The sequence below is a fragment of the Aythya ferina genome (genome assembly GCF_964211825.1).
Source record: "Aythya ferina genome assembly, chromosome: 11".
NCBI classification, from domain to species: Eukaryota; Metazoa; Chordata; class Aves; order Anseriformes; family Anatidae; genus Aythya; species Aythya ferina.
In genome coordinates this window covers 7237093-7256126 of record NC_140307.1, presented here as the reverse complement: position 1 = coordinate 7256126, position 19034 = coordinate 7237093, and the positions used below count along the sequence as shown (strand labels likewise).

The 19034-nt window shown below is 41.8% G+C and overlaps 1 protein-coding gene across 4 annotated transcripts in view; it reads right to left on the bottom strand.

Moving 5' to 3' along the window:
• AGBL1 (AGBL carboxypeptidase 1) overlaps nt 1–19034 on the bottom strand; it is a 287320-nt gene that overhangs the window by 231149 nt on the left and 37137 nt on the right. For 2 of the 4 annotated variants that reach the window (XM_084532777.1, XM_084532779.1), the window contains exons 1-2: nt 6991–7036; nt 1823–2031 (exon numbers count right to left, since the gene is read on the bottom strand). In XM_084532777.1, the coding sequence (XP_084388903.1) occupies nt 1823–2031; nt 6991–7021 (240 nt within the window). In that variant the 5' untranslated portion in view covers nt 7022–7036. Of the gene's footprint in view, nt 1–1822; nt 2032–3223; nt 3307–6990; nt 7037–12026; nt 12065–19034 lie in introns of those variants that run through there. The other 2 variants (XM_084532780.1, XM_084532778.1) reach the window with 2 other exon arrangements.

Here is a 19034-nt window from a genome sequence, read left to right as displayed (position 1 = left end):
TGGGACTATGTCATTTTTCTTTACAGACCTACACCGTCTTTCCCAAGATTAAAATTGGGCCTCTGTAAAAGCAGCTCATGCATTTTGGAAGTTTAACAGCTGAATTTAATGATCTTAGAAGTCTTCTCCAACCTAAATGATTCTATGTTCATCATTAACAAGAGTCTGGCTAAATCAACATTCCTTCACGGAAAAAGTAGAATATATCCTGAGTTGGAAGGGACCCTTAAGGATCATCAAGTCCAACTCTCGACACCGCACAGGTCTACCCAAAAGTTCAGACCATGTGCCTAAGTTCACAGTCCAATCTCTTCTTAAATTCAGACAGGCTCGGTGCAGTGACCACTTCCCTGGGGAGCCTGTTCCAGTGTGCAACCACCCTCTCTGTGAAGAACCCCCTCCTGACGTCCAGCCTAAATTTCCCCTGCCTCAGCTTAACCCCGTTCCCGCGGGTCCTGTCACTAGTGTTAATGGAGAAAAGGTCTCCTGCCTCTTGACAACCCCTTACGAGGAAGTTGTAGACTGCGATGAGGTCTCCCCTCAGCCTCCTCTTCTCCAGGCTGAACAGGCCCAGTGACCTCAGCCGTTCCTCGTACGTCTTCCCGTCCAGGCCTTTCACCATCTTCGTAGCCCTCCTCTGGACACTTTCCAACAGTTTCATGTCCTTTTTATACTGTGGTGCCCAGAACTGCACACAGTACTCGAGGTGAGGCCGCACCAGCGCAGAGTAGAGCGGGACAATCACCTCCCTTGACCTACTAGCGATGCCGTTCTTGATGCACCCCAGGATACGATTGGCCCTCCTGGCTGCCAGGGCACACTGCTGGCTCATATTCAACTTGCTGTCTACCACGACCCCCAGATCCCTCTCTTCTAGGCTGCTCTCCAGCGTCTCATCGCCCAGTCTGTACATGCAGCCAGGGTTTCCCCGTCCCAGGTGCAGGACCCGGCACTTGCTCTTATTGAACTTCATGCGGTTGGTGATCGCCCAGCTCTCCAACCTGTCCAGATCCCTCTGCAAGGCCTTTACGCCCTCATTTGAGTCCACAACTCCTCCAAGTTTGGTGTCATCAGCAAACTTGCTCAAAATACCCTCTATTCCTACATCCAGATCATTTATAAAAATATTGAAAAGTACCGGCCCTAAAATGGAGCCTTGAGGGACCCCACTGGTGACCGCCCGCCAGCCTGACGCAGCTCCATTTACCATAACCCTTTGGGCCCTGCCCGTTAGCCAATTGCTTACCCATCGTATGATGTTTTTATTTAGCTGTATGGTGGACATTTTGTCCAGTAGGATCCTATGGGAAACCGTGTCAAAAGCCTTGCTGAAGTCCAAAAAAATCACATCAGCTGGTTTCCCTTGGTCCACCATACGGGTGATCTTATCATAAAAGGAAATCAGGTTAGTATACAGTGCAGTTATCCATCTGAATACGCAGAAAGAAACATGTCACATAACACCTCAAAAACTCTTCTGTGGAGACTCTGCACTGCACTTCAGGAGAGGCTGTCCAAGCAGACAGCAGGATCCACAAGGGAAAAGGAAAAAAATCATTAAAGAGTGAACTACAATTTCTGTGAGGCTCAGCAGAGATTAAAATTAATTGAAAACTGAAACATTTGCATTTGTCTGAAAATTGTCAATACTTTTTATTTAGACATTATCATTTTTTTTTCATATATGTTCTAGAAATCCAGAATAAGACCAGCACTCCCTGCAGGATGAAATGTCTAGTTTTCAATAAAATTCTACACTGTGAGACAGGACCCAGCACTAACTGAACAATCCTTCTCACTTCAGCACAGGAGCACCATTTACCTGCACACTCGTGAAGAGAATCTCCATACCTCGGGAACCAAGGAAAGTCTCCCTGCCCAGCTGGATGTTGGTGATGTGCTTTAGGCAGAGCAGGAGACCCCTACGAATATAGATGTAGTTGTTGGAGATGTCATTTTGATGCCAGTCTTGATAGAGTCTCAGCAATCCACCCAGGTAGCCTCTGTTCACTGCCCGTCGGCTGTTAGATTCTGAAATCAAAGAAGAAAGGCTGAAAGAAGGGGCTGAAACTCTCTTGACTACTCATTTTATTTGAGAACCACATGGCTATTCAGTGCTTAGAAACTCAGATTTTTACAGCTCCTCTTTCTTGCCTAATAGACACAGCTAATTATTTTGTTGTGTTATTAGAGTTTAAGATCCAGTTCTTTGTTAAGTATTTTTACAGCATTTTTAAATCTCTACTTTGTTAAGCTAAGTTCCTGGAATTAGACAGAAATATCTCCTGTCTAGGTGGAAACAGTTGCTCAGAACCCTAAAGAACAAAGATTTTCCTTTAAGCAAACCAGGGCTGGCATAGGCACAGAGCTCTTATCTCCTTCCAAGTGCTAAACAAGCTAATCCAGATCACAACACCATAAGCATTTGCAAAATTAAGGAAGATCCCGAGGACTGAAAAAAGCTAAACAATAAGATTAGTTGACAACAGATCATATAGTCTTCATATAGTGCTGTATTTGAGTCCTGGCAGAAAACATTGATGAGATCAATAGATACAGAGGTCCTGTAGCTGTACTGTCACAGCCAGTGAAATTATATTTAACTTCTAACTACATTCCCACACATACACGTATAGTGAAAGCCATGAGTCAGTTGATGCTGGAAAATCATAGCCCTTCTCCTAAAATCATAAGGCTAGATAAAACCCACGGCATTTAAAAGTTAACAAAACACCAACATGAGCAATAGCAGTTTGGCTTCTTTTCTGTTTCTTTCTGGTTCTGAAAAAGTTTAAAGTAATGCTCAGATCCAGTTTAAAGGTTTTACTTCATAAAGATGAGAAAATATTAAAAAAAAAAAAAAAAAAAAGGTAGTTTTATAAAAATATAAGAGAAAAGATGTGAAGTTCCCTTAATCATGCAGCTTCAGGATATGGGGCTCAGAGAAGATTATAAAGCTTGTGATAAAACATAAATTCTTTCATATGACTACTCTAAAGCACATCCCTTCACCCACAGTACCCCCTGCCCTGCCTCGCGGGACAAACATGAAGCCATACCAGACTCTAGAATCACTTCAATCGAGTCAACCCTGCCTAAACATACTTTCCCAACTGGTCTTGACACTCTTCACTGTGACATGTATTAGAAGCTGTCAGAAGCTCGCTAATCAACCAAGGGGCCAGGTAGCATATGTGAGACTGGAGCTCAGCTCCTTGAATACCGATCAGCATTTGCAGCTCACAACAGAGGGCTCTTGGTATGGATTCTCCAGGGCTAGTAGGCTCCAATTCATTTCCAGTTCATTAAACAGAGTGCCAGAACCTCTCACACCTGGAACATTAAAGTCATCAGTGAGGATTTACAGGCCAGGAAAAGAGAAAACGTAAAGGGGTAAGATTCTGGATGAAGAAAATCAGTAGAAAGAGAAGCCATGGAGAGAATAACCAGAAAGCAGCTAGTAGGCAGCAGAACTCAATCCCAGCGATGATACATGAAAACAGGAAGGAGAAGGAAGATATGTGAAGACATCTCAATTTTCTCGCCATGGTACATCAGCAAATTTTAACTCAAGATGGTATTGGGGGGCCTACCTGGTCTCACCCTGCATTTTTTCCTTTACCTTTGCCATCACAAGGCAGGAAATAAACAGTGTTCCAGACCATCAAAAGCCTGCTAATTCATTTTAATCCTGCTTTGCATCTTCACACCATCCTGTTGATATGCCACTGCACTGACCTGCAGGTCCCACAGGTATTCCTTTCTTGTACTTTATGCACAGCTATGCCAGATACCTACACTGTGGTCCACATCCTTCTGTAGCACTATATCCCCCTTTTAACCTTCTCACACTCTCTCTACCAGTACAGCTTGTATTTTGGGGCTCAGTGGTGGTTAGCATGTAGGTTATCCTTTTCCTTTGACCTTCATTCTTTTTCTTGTTTCTATTTGACTTTCTGCTAGAACACTTTAATTGTTTGAGAATCCCTTATCAATCCCAATGATTTTATTCATGATTTCCTGTTAATCCTCAACCAGCTGTCATGTTTACTAACCTGTAGGATGACCTGCCCCTTAAATCAGTCAATCTTCCTTGAAGAATTATTCAGAGAGCTCTGTAAAAGTCAATAAGTATATAAAACATGACAAGAAGAGTCAGGCAGTGCAAGGTAGGGACAGTAGAGATCAGGCTCAGACCCTCCCTTAACTGTTCAGAGGCAGATGAAATTAGACTATATTTAAGGATTTACAGCTCCTGGCATTCACCACTTGATGTCCAAGCTTTCTGTGTCAATGTTAATACGCTGAGGGAAATATTGGAAAGCATCATGCGTAGAGCAGCTTGGGGAAGTTAAATAGAATTCTATTGTAGATAGGATAGATAGATACCGTAGATATCCTGTAGATAGAAAGCGTGTTTGTGAGGTTTTCCTTTGTTTCAGGTCAAAATTTTACATTTGGATTCTAGCTCTGTGGGGGGCAGAAAACAACTGTCCCATTGCTTATCAGCCTCATCATTGGATGAAAAGCACAGAGAAAGCTGAGCAAGACAGTTTTGTTTCCCTTATTTTTTTCCATACCGCTTTTAAGAACAAAACAGTCACTTTGAAAAGTGTATCTGAGGCAGTCTGTTCTGCAAGGAGATGGGAGAAGCAGGACAATGGCTCCCTCAGCACTTTGATCAGAAGCAATGAGAATTACTTAACTGAAAGGGCAAGAAAGCATTCATTTTGTTTCTTTGTCTCATTCCATTGATTCTCTTCTGCTCTCCTGTGTTTTCAGTGTTTTTTTCCTTCCAGATTTTTTCAGTTGTATAGTCAATAAAGTAGCAAATAAATGAAGGAGGAAGTATGCCAAGATCTCCAGAAGGCAGAATGGAGAAAGGAGGCCTCCCCACCTGTCTGTGTCTGTTGGTGCCTCCATCTATGGATGCACCTGCTTGTGTATCTGTCTATATACTGGCACAAATACAGATGGTGGAAATGAATCATACAGGTACAAGCAGCACTGCACAGATTTGTAGACAGCAAGAACTCACCCCTCCTGGAGCGAGTATGCACGATCCATGTGGTAAGTGGTAAAGCATCCTATGACTTTTTGACCCTTTTTGCTTAGTTCATTTTTATTTATTTATTTATTAAAATCTATTACCTTCTTGGGCTTGGCAAGTATGTTCAGTCAAAATGGAAGTTTTTCTTCTGGGCAACTTTCACAAGTGCCCAGGCATGATACTTCATAGTTTAATTCATGGTTGGTTGGTCTGTCTTCCGGCATCCCTTCACCACCTTCCCCAACCCTACCACTCACATACTGTTTTCTTTACAGGAGTTCAATTCTACCCACTGAGATTTGGGCAGGCAATACGAAGACACTCATTGTGGTCTTAATTTCCTCACACATCTAGAATTAGTCATCCTCTTTTGGCTTCCAGGGCAGCGCTGCTAACCATTGAAAATAGTTCTGTTGTGGTGACAGAGTAGCTGGCCTGAATGGTCTGTTCAGTTAGCTAAGAGCATGTAACACGGATGCACAGCCAATATGTGGACATACCAAAAAGAGATGCACAAAGGTTAACAAGGGGCTTGTATGACAAAGAAATCCACAGTTTTGAAAGAACTTTAATTTTGTGTTGAGGGTCAAGGACAGATTCTAAAGCCAAGGTTTGAACTTGTATTAGAAAATTATGAAAGGAACTAGTAGATAAGTCTTATGACTGTCAAAAAAAAAAAAAAAATCTGAAGCCCTTCCTTGTATTCCAGCCCCCTTTGAAGTGTTTGCCAGGAACACAAGGACCACTGGAAAACATGCAGTATATTTAATCACAAAACTGAATTACAGTCATCCTGAAATATGATGAGCAATGCACTGCTTACCAGGCAGAACAAAGAGATATTTATCTTTCTGTCTATCTATTTAAATCTCTTTGTTGATGCCACTCAGCTGATTCATTATGCCAAGAGCATACATTGCTACGGTTTGGAGATAAAAATGCTCTGCTAGATTAACCCCACGGCCCCTAAGGGAGTGAAAGGAGTAAGAAAATCTCCAGTTCCCCTACTCTGCTCCACATATTGTCTCTTGGGAATAAAAGACACAAGATACCTCCTACAGCTAAGTGAAAACATCTATTGTATTCTGTCATTGTGAGACCACTTTTGCTGGAGACAAACATTAGTGTTCCCTATGAAAATCAAATTTATGGTCCTCAGAGAAACCCAGTCACCCATCAAGTGGTGGGATGAGTCCATACCCAGTGGGTTTTACAGTTCCTGCAGTTCTAGCAAGAAGCTAGCATTAGGTTCAGATCTTTAAGAAGCCAGGAACTAATTATGCCCTGTAAGCTTCACAACCATCCCGAGATGGAATGCACTGGAGCATTTGGAACAGAGGTATTGCACTTGCACAAAGGTAGAGGCAGGATTTGCAAAGAAGTATAAATACCGTGTCTGCTCCTAGACCAGGAATCAGTGATGAGCTTAGTATCAGTAGAACAATCAATTCTTTCTGCTCTGATTTTTTTTTAGCTCCAGATACCGGCCAGTTTAGCAGCAATCATGCAAATTGTATCATGACATGATTCTTCTCTAATTGGCCTTTGTTGCATTATTCATATATAAAAATTAAGCAAGTCAGCCCTTTCTGAAATTTTTTTAACTAACCCCAGAAGGAAAGTGACCTTTAAAAAGATTCTTTTCTCCTTTATTTTTCAGTTTCATTCAGTTCAGTTGTAACCCAACAGAAAGCCAGAAAAAAAAAAACGCTCAAAATTTTCAGGTTGATTTTTCCTCAAAGTGGTTTGAAAGAGTTCAAGTTAAGGATGCTAGAGTTTGGGAAGCTTCCCCAGATTTGGCCACTGAATTTTCTGAAGCCTGATCTTCACTAGGGGCACAAACACTGCCTACGCCAAGACACAGGCAGCAAGCAATCACTACTAAGGATGTCAGAGACTAACTAGTTCAGCTTTTGTCAATTTACCTCCATTATACCCACCCTCAGGAGCAAAACAGTGGAAAGTTGCCATGCCCTGGGAGCTGAAGCAAGCTTTTTTCTCTCGGGCACTGAGTAGATTTTTGCCTGGAACATCTCTATGAACGAGCAGCGAATCCTGAAGAAAGGAATTTAAAGGAGGTTCAATTTCCCTCTTTGCCCATCAAGTGGCTCTTCTCAAAGCAGCTTAAAAACAGAATCAAGACTATCTGCATTCTGAAATTCAGGAAGAAAACATAGGCACAGAACTTGTTCTAGAAAGTTATGAAATGAACTATTTGCAAATTTAACTCTGATCATGGTATCCTACAAATTGTGATAACAGGTTTGGGGCCAGACTACTAATGGAGTCTGAATCCACAGGTGGAAAACAAAGTCTTAAACTGATTGTGAGAAATTGGTACCTAGCAAAATACTAGGCAAGTCACTGATGGGGTGCTGTTAGCTACAGGAACCGACATGGTTTAAGCATTGGGCTACCTTGACTCACGATCAAAGACCTGTGTCAGTCTGTTGAAAAGCGTTATGAATTCAGACAGAGGGTACAGGCCTTTCAGAAACTGTAATATGCTTGTGTGCTAGAATATTGCTTTCTGTTCCTCGCAGTTACTTGCCCCTACTTGATGCTAGCATAAAAGGAAAAAAATGACACTGATTATTTTATCCTGCCAGCCATAAGACATAATCCCTATGCTTTGATTAAAAAGAAAAAATGTGAGTGAAAGGTTAAAAAAGGTTAGTTGACAGAAGAACGAGGTGGAAACAGTAGGAAGTGAGAGATGAAAGACTGGGGGGGGGAAAGGGGAAGAGAAGATGAAGATGACAAAAGGATGAAGGGAAAATATACAGCAAGAGGGGGAAGACCATCAGCAATAACTACCGTTAGCACACAGAATTGTCTTGATAGAAGAGGCATGATCGGGGGTGACCACAATTTGTCTCATTAAATTGCTCACTACATTTTTACTAGGCAAGCATTGCAACAAGGGCCCTGCCCATCGCCCTAACCCTTTGCTTCAATATCAGCAGAGCAAATGCCTCTGAGATCTGCTCGAGCTAATTTCCTTAAAGACATGCAAGCCACTAATTCTGGGAAGTACAGATAGTCAGGAATAACAAATACAACCAAAATTAGATTAAAATAACCTGCTGATAAACAAATTACTCACCCAAAATAAATATTGGATTAAACATCGGTGGGAGCAGGGTTCCCTATAATAACATCGCCACCGTGTGGCTTCAGGTGCTGAGCGGTGATCACACTGCCTTCAGCATGCAAGCCTTGGGACATGTTTGTCCACACTTCTGTATCAGGTGCCCAGTGTTCTTCCAGCTCCCCAAAAATGCAGTATGCCTGCTTTAATGGGGATGAGAGGATGTAACCAAAAGAAATAGCTCCCTCACCCTCTATCCCTTCTCAAAAAGGCTCTAGCTGGGGTATGTCCCATCCACACCCGCGATTCTTACAGGGAAAAAGAGAGCTACTCAGGTCTCTTCTAGCTTAAGACAGAACTGAAGCAAGATATGAAGACTGATGTAGAGAGAAGTAGGAAAAACAAGGCTAGAAAAAGTAACAGGTGTACCCTGGGACAGAGAAGAGACGGTGGGATGGATGCTGTGCCTCACCCTGCCTAAACTGCTCTATAGCTACCTGTATCACAGATGGCATGCAAGTGGGAGAGCAGCATACAAGGATGGGGAAATGACTCTGGATTGCATAGAAAGAGACAGTCAGGAGTGAGAAACTGGCTGATAGTTAGGTGTGAAACATCTTCTCTGTATCTTCCACTGATAGAAAGATACAGCACTTTCTTAGGAGCAGCCTAAACATTATTCACCACCTCCATGGCCATCAACAACTTCTGCTCAGGTACAGGTAAACAGGAGAACCAAGGTCCCTCTGCTCTTGTGCTGGGTGTGCAAGCATTTCCTCCCTGTTGTGGATGAACCATGAGTGTGCAGAGTGCTTTCCCACCTCCCTCCCCTCTCCAGTGAGGCTGTCAGGGCAAATCTTACTCCTTGCAGTGATATGCACCTGTTAAGTGGACATTTTGCATCAGTTTCTGTTAGGTAAGAGGCAGAGGCCAGAAAGTTTCCATCTAGCCCTTGGCTCTGCAGGTGGACTAAGAACTTAGAGAAGCCTGAGGAGATGAAGATGGATGTTTCTGAATCCATCAGGGAGACATACTGCCATCTGCCTGTTCCCTTTAAAACTGTTTTCCCATCACAGCTCATTGCCAGAAGTGAGAGGGACAGTTTCCCTCCAGCACCCTCCATGTATAGTTATAACCCTCGTGTTCATGTTGAGCTGAAGTTTTTAACGATACAAAAACCCTGCAGGGAGACCCTCAAGAAGCTGCATGTTCTTGTTCTGTCTGCTTTATAGCCCTCAACCCCAGCAAAACAGAGCCTTTCCCAACGAGCAGGTTATTGCAAGACTTCAACAAACATCACAATAATCAGTCCAGTAATTCAGTACCATAGCACATTATGGGATTCCCACCTCCCATTCAGTTTGCATCTCATCTAAAACATGCTAAAGGCCTTCTGAATGCTTTACCATGCAGTTTTACCCTGTGTTTTTGCAAGAAATTTTCAAGTGTTGTAATGTTCACAGTATTTAATCAAAATATTTAATATTTTAGCTTTCTAAGAACCTCCATGTCATTCAAAGACACTAAGGTCATACGCATAGGTAAGTTAACTGTGACGAGCAAAGCTGTCCTGAGACAACTGTGAAAAACAAATTCACCATGGCAGGAAAAGAACCAAATTATCTCTGGAAGAACCAGAGATGTTTTTCACATCTCCTAACCCATACATCCCAAAAGGCACAGCCTGCTAATTTGTATGCAGCTACTAGAGCACAGTCTCCTCCAGAAGCCTGGAGCTTCTAATGTCCTGAGCTACAGGACAAGGAAAGCTAAAAGATATTCCAACCACTGATCATCAGCTTGTAGAAACCATCAGAAACCAGAAGTAGCAGGTTTGTGAGCTGCAGTGCTCTATTTGGTTACACGGTATTGGCACCACTTCCCAAATCCCAGTTCCAGTGCTTTAACTAAACATCAGCTGAAAATAGGCCATGTGTTTTCCTGAAATCACTTCCTAGTGGAAGCAGTAGCTGGGGTTACCACAACAGTGTTGTTCAGTGCAAATGATAAGGGAGAGAGGACAATGCCAAACCTGGAAGGGTGTCTCCAAATGAAGAAGTCTCTCTCAAGCAATGCCTTTTTTTTGTTTCGATGGTCAGCATTATTGATGAACATGAGAACCCTAATGTATATATCACAGTGATCCTCCAAAGTGACAACATATGGCTTTGCTCAATAGACCAAATTCTCATTAGAGTTCTTATTTTGTGCCCTCTGTGAAAACACGCAAAACAAACTACTACGATGAACAGTATGTTGTACTGGAAATGTTCCATGCACTTCCCAAAGCACAGAAAGAGTAAGAGGAAGAACCAAGATATTTTTACAGCCTAAACTGGCTTGGAAGAGCCATTCAGAAAGATATATTTATTCTAAGAACAAATGAATAAAGTTGCTTTAGAAGTTACTTCACTCCAGAAAAAAAAAAAATTGTTGGGAGAATCTGGAGCAAAATCCCACCCTTTTCAGATTCCCTAGATAATCCTCAGGTGACTAAAGGTCCCCTCACACGCGCTGACTTTTACATGGGTTTAGAACTCCTCAAGAGATTTTGCAGCTTCCCTCAGTGATTAGTTCACCACTTCCCTGTACCATCCTCATCTCTAGACCCAGAACAAGTCTTGACACAGAAAACCAGTTCTATAAATATCCTGGGACAGCAGAATTTCACTTCTGAACTCCTGTTTTATGGCAGGTACCAGGAGCATGGAGAAAAGCTCGAACTGTCTGATGAGCTTTCAGATCTCGCGCTGCTTTTCTAGGCTTCTCTGTGAATTCTTTTCTATTCTAAATGCTAATTTTGCTTTCGTATTGCAAGTGGCTGTGGCATAGCCCCACAGCCCCCTTATTAAGATTTAGTGCCCAAAACAGAAGGTCTTCCCTGGTTGCAATAATGTGACCTTTAAATATAGGCAGCAAGGTTAATATTGGGGCATTATTTCAAAATTCATCACTTGAGCTGGTACAACTCAGACATGATCCCATTGCAGTGTTCTCATTTAAGCACTGCTTCCAGGACTACAATTTTTCACAAATGCATTATTCCTAATACTATAAAAAGGAGAAGGGGGAGGGGAGAAAAGGAGCGGGGGGGAAGAGAGAGAGAGAGAAGGACAATACGCCCTTGTGATTTATTGTAGAGTAGATTGTCTGCAATAGTAGAGTGCTCTTTCTTAATCAAAGCTTTATTAAATTCTGGTAATAAAAGCTAAGTGTTTTTGGATGGGGAAAAAAGGCAAAAAAGGGTAGCACGCTCGTTGCTGGAACAGGCACACCAGCAGTGTGTGACTGAGAATCCATGTTATGGTCTCCAACTCCCCCAGCCAGCTGGTGCAAATGTCAAGCACAACCTGCCATAGCATGGCTGTACCCCAGCAATCAATAGGTCTCAGCCATGTTTTTTTTTTTTAGATCTGTGTGCCATCAAACCTCACGTGCTTGCAAGGGAAAACTAGGTCATGTCTTTTGGACTGCAGAAGTTTTCTGAGTGTTTCCCAACACCACCGTGTTTTCCAGGTGAGTGCACAGTCCAACAGAACCACAGGACAGGGAGGTTCTGGCCCCACTTTGAAATAACGCTGGAACAGATAAATGAGCATTTTTTGCTGGCTAGACACATTTCCCCGTTTCTTTCACTACATCAAGCCCCAGGACAACACTGCCTAGTCTTGTTCCCTCAGCAACTTACTTCCTAGGACCTACAGCATCACGATCGCAGAGCTGTGAGGTGCTGAAAAGCACTGCAAGACAGTCAGCTAACCTTCTTTTCTAAGCAGTGCATTTTGGGATTTAGGTTGAAGAACATACTAAGGGAAAAGACATTCAACAGGATCATTCTGTCCAGCAGCACAGCACAGAAAAGTCATAATATGAAGAAAAGCTTACTTGATTTCAGCAAAGCTGCCAGAGCCTCAATGGCTGCCCTGGGGAAAGAAGAAAGATGAAGAAATGTCAATTTCTTTCATAATTTTTTAACCTTCATCTTCAGTCTTTGGGGCCAGGCTTCTCAGCTGGTCTATACTGACAGCTTATCATTGACTTCAGAGTTGCAGTGTTTTACACAAGCAGAGAACATAGTCTCTGCAGCTGACTCAGTTATTCTAAAAGACCATTAGCCCTCTAGCTTTAATGTTACACTGATTTGTAGCGACCATTAAATTTAAAGCAACACCCACATATCCAAAGTAATGAAGCAAGTCCTTAAACTGCTGCCCCAGAGCTATTTCTTTGTATCAGAGACTCAGCACATGCCCATTCCAGACACCAGTGTTTCTATCTACATCAGCAGATGATAACTTCTGCATCAATCTGGGACATCCATGTCAGCATTTCCAGCCAAATTCCACTCCATTCTCCGTTTTCCCAAAACAAGCTTCCACCCCATCCTCCCTTCCATCAACTTTAACTGAAAGTAAGTTTTATTTTAATTATGACAATGCTTTGCATCACAGTAGCATGTCAAGGTCCTCACGCAGATCAGGGCTTGTAAGAAAGGTGGTGAAGCTGTGTGGCAAGGCTACTTGCCCCATAGTAAGTAGATGCAGATACTTTTGTGGACCCTCTGCATTTTCAATGCACAGGTAAGTTGCTCATCCTGCCTGACTCAGCATAGCACCAGTTTGTACGGGATCTGGCCAACAGAATTTGCAGCTTGAAAAATCTATACTGAGACATCCTTGTCCTTCCCCGCCCCCACGTAGTATATGCCCATCCTACCAGCCAGGCAAGATTTTCTTTTCCAGTCATGCTGCTGGAACAAGATGATCCTTGTTCTAACCTGGCTTACTGCTGTGAAATTTCAAGTGCCCACAGCTTATTGAATAAATACAGCTACAATACCCTTCATACCCATGGATTCCTTAAAATGTAATCTCTTTAGAAACCAATCCCCAAATAAAATCACATTAACTTCCCCATACTGAGCCAATTATCATCCTGTAGCAAGAAATATTTTTTGTCATCAAGCTGCTGTTCATTGTGTCCTGACAGTGGCTGAGACTAAGAAAGACTTGAGATCTGGTTCTTGCTGATATTGGGTTGATGTCCTTGCATACTGCCATTCTTCCGTAATGAAACTGTTAGAATTCAACACCAGTATTACCAAAAAAAAAAAAAAAAAAAAAAAAAAAGCATAAAAACTACTCGCAATACAGACAGAACAAGAAATCAGCAGCTAAAAATCTCACCAGCAGAAGCACAGTCATGCTCTCATTGCTTTAACTCCACCTAAACAACAATCACTGAGCTGGTGGGAGGAATACCGTCAGCCACCAGCCATTCTGCATGCTCAGGACAGGGATATGCTACCTCCACTGATCGCTCACTCTGTCCCTAAGCCTTCATGTTTGGGACAAAGTAAATATCTCTAAGCAAATTAAAAGGTCCATCCAGAGCACCTCAGTGAGGTCACCTTACAGCATGTTTTCTCTGTTAAAGCAAACATTACTTGCTTGAGTTTACAGTGGTCTCTGCAGGCCTGATGTGATCACGCCGGAACAGTAAAGGAGTGAAAGAAGGACCGGAGTGTTTCTGGATGCAAGCAGAAGAAATTTAGGGAGTTTAAGGCAGCTTCTGGTTTATTTTAAGAATTTTCAGTCACCATCTACTTCTGAAGCAATATTACAGTCTTGCAACTGTAGCTGGCTGGTTTTCCCACATGCCAGACTAACAGCCTAGAGCCATCTCCATCTCAGTCCATGCCTGTACGTATTACCACAATAAAATAAAGTGGAAACAAACTAGTACATTTCATCCCTTAACAACTGAGATTCATCACAAAGATTTTGTCATAGGTGATATGTAGTGTTCTGTATGTCCTACAGCAGGCACTCTACAATTACTCATAAGTAGGTGCAGACCCAGTGGACCAACCTCAATGATATGCATCGCTTTAGAACAAGTTTTGAGAGAAAGAATAATTAAATACTTGAGTGTAAGGTGCCAAGTGGATAAAACAGGTTTAACGAATAAAATGAATTTAAACCAGAAGCAGATCAAGCCAGGCTAACTTGATGTCTTTGATAAAATAACTGATTTTTCTAGACAAGAGAAACACAGTAGGTCTAATTTATCTGTACTTCAGAAAAGCACCATACTGGAAGTTATTAGCTAAGATAATGAAGATGGGGATTAGCACAAGAATTGCAAGGTGGGTAAGGAACTGGTTAAAGAGGCAGTGACAGGAGTTATGCTGAAAGAGGAATTATTAGGCTGGGGGGAGGTTATGTGTAGAAGTTAAAGGATACGTTTTGAGACTGATTTTATTTTATACTTTCCTTAATGACCTTGGCACAAAAAGTCAGAGTACACTAACAAAATCTGCTGACAGTGTGAAGTGTTGGAGCCATTGCCAACAGCGGGGAGTTCAGATTATCTTTCAGGAATAGCAGGATGTTCTTGAGTTCTGAAGCAATAGAAATGGGATGAAATGTAATAGTCAGAGTGCAAGGGTATGCATTTAGGGTTTAAATAAGAATTTCTGTTATGAGCAGGGGCTCATAATTTGGAAACTAGTAGAAGGACACCCTGGATATATGAGCCTATTAGAGGATTAGGACAAGTGTGACCCAGCAGGGTGATACAACTGCGTAAAGGACAGATCAGGGTTCAGAAAAGCCACTGCCAATGGTGAAGGGACGGCATGAATGTTTTCACCAAGACTTCACCTGAGCAGCTGTGTGCAGTACTCAAAAGGAACGGTACAGAAAAGGGCTAAGGAAGTGAATATGGAAACAGAAGTCTCATGAGGAGTCTTAAAGATCACGGTTTGGTCACCTTTGCAAAATAATGGTTATAAGGGGAGTTGATTGTTCTCCATAGACGCACTGGGACAGGGGGATGTAAACACTGAGGAAGTCAGAGAGCTACTTAAGCTAAAGAACAAAGTTGGCATGAGGACAAATGGATATAAAATGGCCATGAATAAATTTCAACTGGAAATTAAAAGATAGGTTTTAAGCACTGGAAAATGAAGCTCTGAAACATCCTCTTGGCAGCAATGGGATGAACAATGTAATGACTTTGAAAAGGGAGCCTGAATTGCTTATAATGGGATCAAGAGGCTCAGCTGCCAATGAGGAAGGGGTCTGAAAAAAATTGACCCTTAAATCACTACAGTCCTATACCCCTAGATTTTAATCATATATAAAATAGAAGTGAATGATAAACAGGTATTCTAAACAAAAAGTCAGTTAACCAGGCCAGAAAAGAGCAACTGCACCAGCTTAAACTGAAAGCCCAGATAGTCTGGTATCCCATGTCCAACAGTGCTCAGGGAAAGAATACAAGACCAGAGCAAAAACACAATGCTGGAACTTCCAGAAGAAACTCATACTTCAACAGTTTGAAGTCCAGAGATGTCATAAACGTAACATAACACCAGTGCCCATGGGAATTTTTTAGCTTAGTTTGTTTTCCTTCAATGTATTTCTGAATCTATGCAAAGTCATCCACAACATCCTAGGAAAGAAGTGCCTCACACAGCATAGCTGTGAACTATCCCCTTGCACATTTTTTTTTTTTTTTTTTTTTAAACTAGGAGTTTATATCATCATTGTAATTTACACCTTAAGTCAGCTGTCAACAAGTATTCCCAGAATATTATCTGCCTTTGGTGCTGAAAAAAATCAAGCATACAAAATACCCTGTGGGAATCATATCAAGTCACAGAAGAGAAGGAAGAGTAAACTTTCAACGAGAGTAGCAGGATGTATCAATAAGCTTACAGCAAGCCAGGGCAACTGGTGTTTGTGATATCAGCACCTCTTAACAGCATATGGTAAACCAACAGCATCTTTTCTGGCATCAGAAAAGAGAATGAGATGAGTAAGCCTAGGAGAGGAAGATGGAGAGAAAGCAGATAAATTGTACATGATAGCAGGAGAGAAAAATAAAAGATGAGAACAGTAGGGAAATTTTGAGAGCACAAGAAAGATGACTATGAGCCATATGCTAGACCAGAGAATTTGATAGCATGCCCAGTGCAGAACTCTGCATTTGTCTCAAGAAGGAATGGAGGGAAAGATTTCATTAAAAAAACTGGCAAACCTATCCAGATGCCTTTCTCTGATTTTCTGTTCTTTGTGGTAATATGTTAGTAAAAATCTTACACTGGGATTGACAAAGCAGCTATCTCAAAGGACACTCATTTATATATTTCAATAAAAGGATATATAAATAAAGCACCCCTGTCTTAAGAGGCATAATAAATGCTGATCCATAATCAGAAAACATTTAGAACTGCCTGTAATAGCAGTCAAGACAGCCACTTTGAAGCATGGAAGTCTTTTGAAGTGTTTCCAAATCAGCAGCTTGGGTATCAGGGCAGGAGTACAACTACTAGACAGATAGACAAACAACTTCCAGATTCTGTGCTTAGGAACCAGGAGCAACAACAAAGGAAAAAATCCACTTCCCAAGCCAAAGAACAATTGGATTAGCCAGTAAAGTTGAGCTGCTCAGAAGCATAGACCAAAGTCTTTTACGTCTAGGTCACCCCTTTAGATCTGGCCTAGGGGACAGCGTCCGCTGGAAATCACTGCAGACAGAGGAGACTGGGAGTCAGTGTCTCAAGTTTTCTTCCTTGCTCTGATCTTGTCTCACAGGCTGTAGCTCTCTGCATTATGATGGACAACTCTGTGCCTCTGTTTCTCTGTCTTTTGACTAGATCATTTATTTCCATTTCACTCTATGTTAGAAAGACTCCTGAAAATGAAAAACATTGTTGCAGAAGGCATGCCTGGTGGACTATATGAAAGGATTTTAAGACTCGCAGGGCACATTGAGTTTGGCGCCCATCTGTTCAGTGCTACCTTGTGATTACGAAGAGGGAACAGCAGAGAAATTAAAGAACGAACAAAGAAATGATCCAGAAGGGTTCTGTAAATCAGCTCCCAAGTAATTTAACCAGCATCTTCCTTCACCTGTGAGATTTTATCTTATACATGCTTAAACATGAAACATCCTCTTCAAATTATTGAATGAAAGCTAATGGTTTGGTGCTTCATTAAGTACTTCTTCAGACCCATTGCAATTCCTAAAGGCAATCACACCCGGATAATGAAGATGTAAGTACTATTTTTATAGAGACTTAAGAAAAAGATTCTGCCCCTGCCTGGCAGCCCCCGTTGCCTCAGCCCATGCTGCCTCCTTTTGCTCTTCACCCTGCAGTTTCTCAGTAAACTCACTTGTTGCTGTCATGTTTATTTATATCTCACACAGCGTGGGGCATGGACCATGCTATATACTTGTACAGTATCACCGGGAATCTCAACTGAGGGCTCAAGGTATTACAGCTTACAGGCTTAGGGCCTATAAGCTTCAATTGCCCCGGTCTCTGTAAGGAATTAAGTGCACTCAGGAGTATATATTGCCTGGCTGCATTTTTCCTCCAACTCCTGGGACTTTTACTAGCTACTGGAGTTTATACAGTCACAGAGCAGCTCACTCAAAAGACAATTTTACATTTGACAACTAAGAGACATTTAGAAATGTGTAGGCACCACAGCAATAGGTACTTTATAAATCCTCCCAGAAGGTATATCTCATCCGATACAGATGTCTTGAATAGTCATTTCCCTTGTGGCTCAGAAATATAGATCTTCAATATGCAAACACTTTGATGATGCGATTTGTTTTGTTTTAAAGTTTTTAAAACCAGCAGTTTCACAAGCCTTAGAAATGCAGGTGGGCAAATGTGCATATGCTGCTAGCCGTTTCATAGCACTGCTGGTCTAGGACTGACAAAAAACACCCATCAAACCCACTTTAATTCCAGCTTATTAGGTAGGTATTAAAATTTATGCTAAAGGCAAAGCTTGTTTGCAGTCTGCAATGTCCTACACATTGCCAACAGGTGGAGTTTGGAGATCCAGCTGTTTTTCACAGATGTGCTTTTGGTATAATGCCAAAGGAAAGAGAATAAGTCACACTCCTTTTCTAATAGGAACTTCAGTTCTAGTGCCTTCTTTCCCCCCTCCTGGAAAAGCACATGCTGCTTTTAATCAAAATCTACATCTCCTACAGAACCTATTCTCTATGATGTTATTCATTTTACTGAATAGGATCCTGTACCAAAAAAAAAAAAAGTGCAGAAATTAAACACATACTGAACAGTATTTCATCCCCACCTTTAAGGATTTCTATGGGTATTAACTGTCAGAGTAGGGTTGTTAAAAAAAAAAAAAAAAAGATGAGCGAGCACAGGTACCAAAGTCAACGCAAAAAGACTAACAGCAAAGGGAGTGATGGTTCCCTACTTTTTAAGCCTAAAACAAGTCCAGGATGGAATTTTCTCCTATCTTACACTTTGGTGAGCAGAAGTCAGCGTGTTCTCCAGATGACATGCTGTGCTTATTGAAAAGTTATAGTTGTGATGCAGAAGCCCCAGTGTGAAATCCTCCTGTCTGCTCTCATGGCCAATACGATGAACATATCTCAGTTCCCAGGCTCAGCTCAAAGCCTTCACTGAAGCACCTTCCAAACACCTCTGCCTGCCCTGGAGCCTGTTAGGTTACATCAGTGAAAAGGTATAACATTTCAGCCTCTTTCATCTCTGCCTCCCAGGAAGAAGAGTCACTCCAGGGTTACCCTCCAGGCATCCTTACAACTATCCTACTCTTTCTAGTGTAGGAGTACAGAAGGAGAGACAGCTGTATCCTAAAAATCCATCCTATTCTTTATACCTCTAACTTAAATTAACTTAAAAGTAGCAATAAAGAACAAGGTACAAAGAAAAAAAAAAAAAAACTTGAATCCTTGCCAAACAAATGCCCAGGCATTTCTTACAGTATGGGCAGAGCTGGCACTGCTTCCAAAGGCAGAAACCAAAGCTCAGAAGATTTCCTATTCCTGTCAACTCCCTCTCTGAGGTCAGATGTCACCAATATGGCTGAG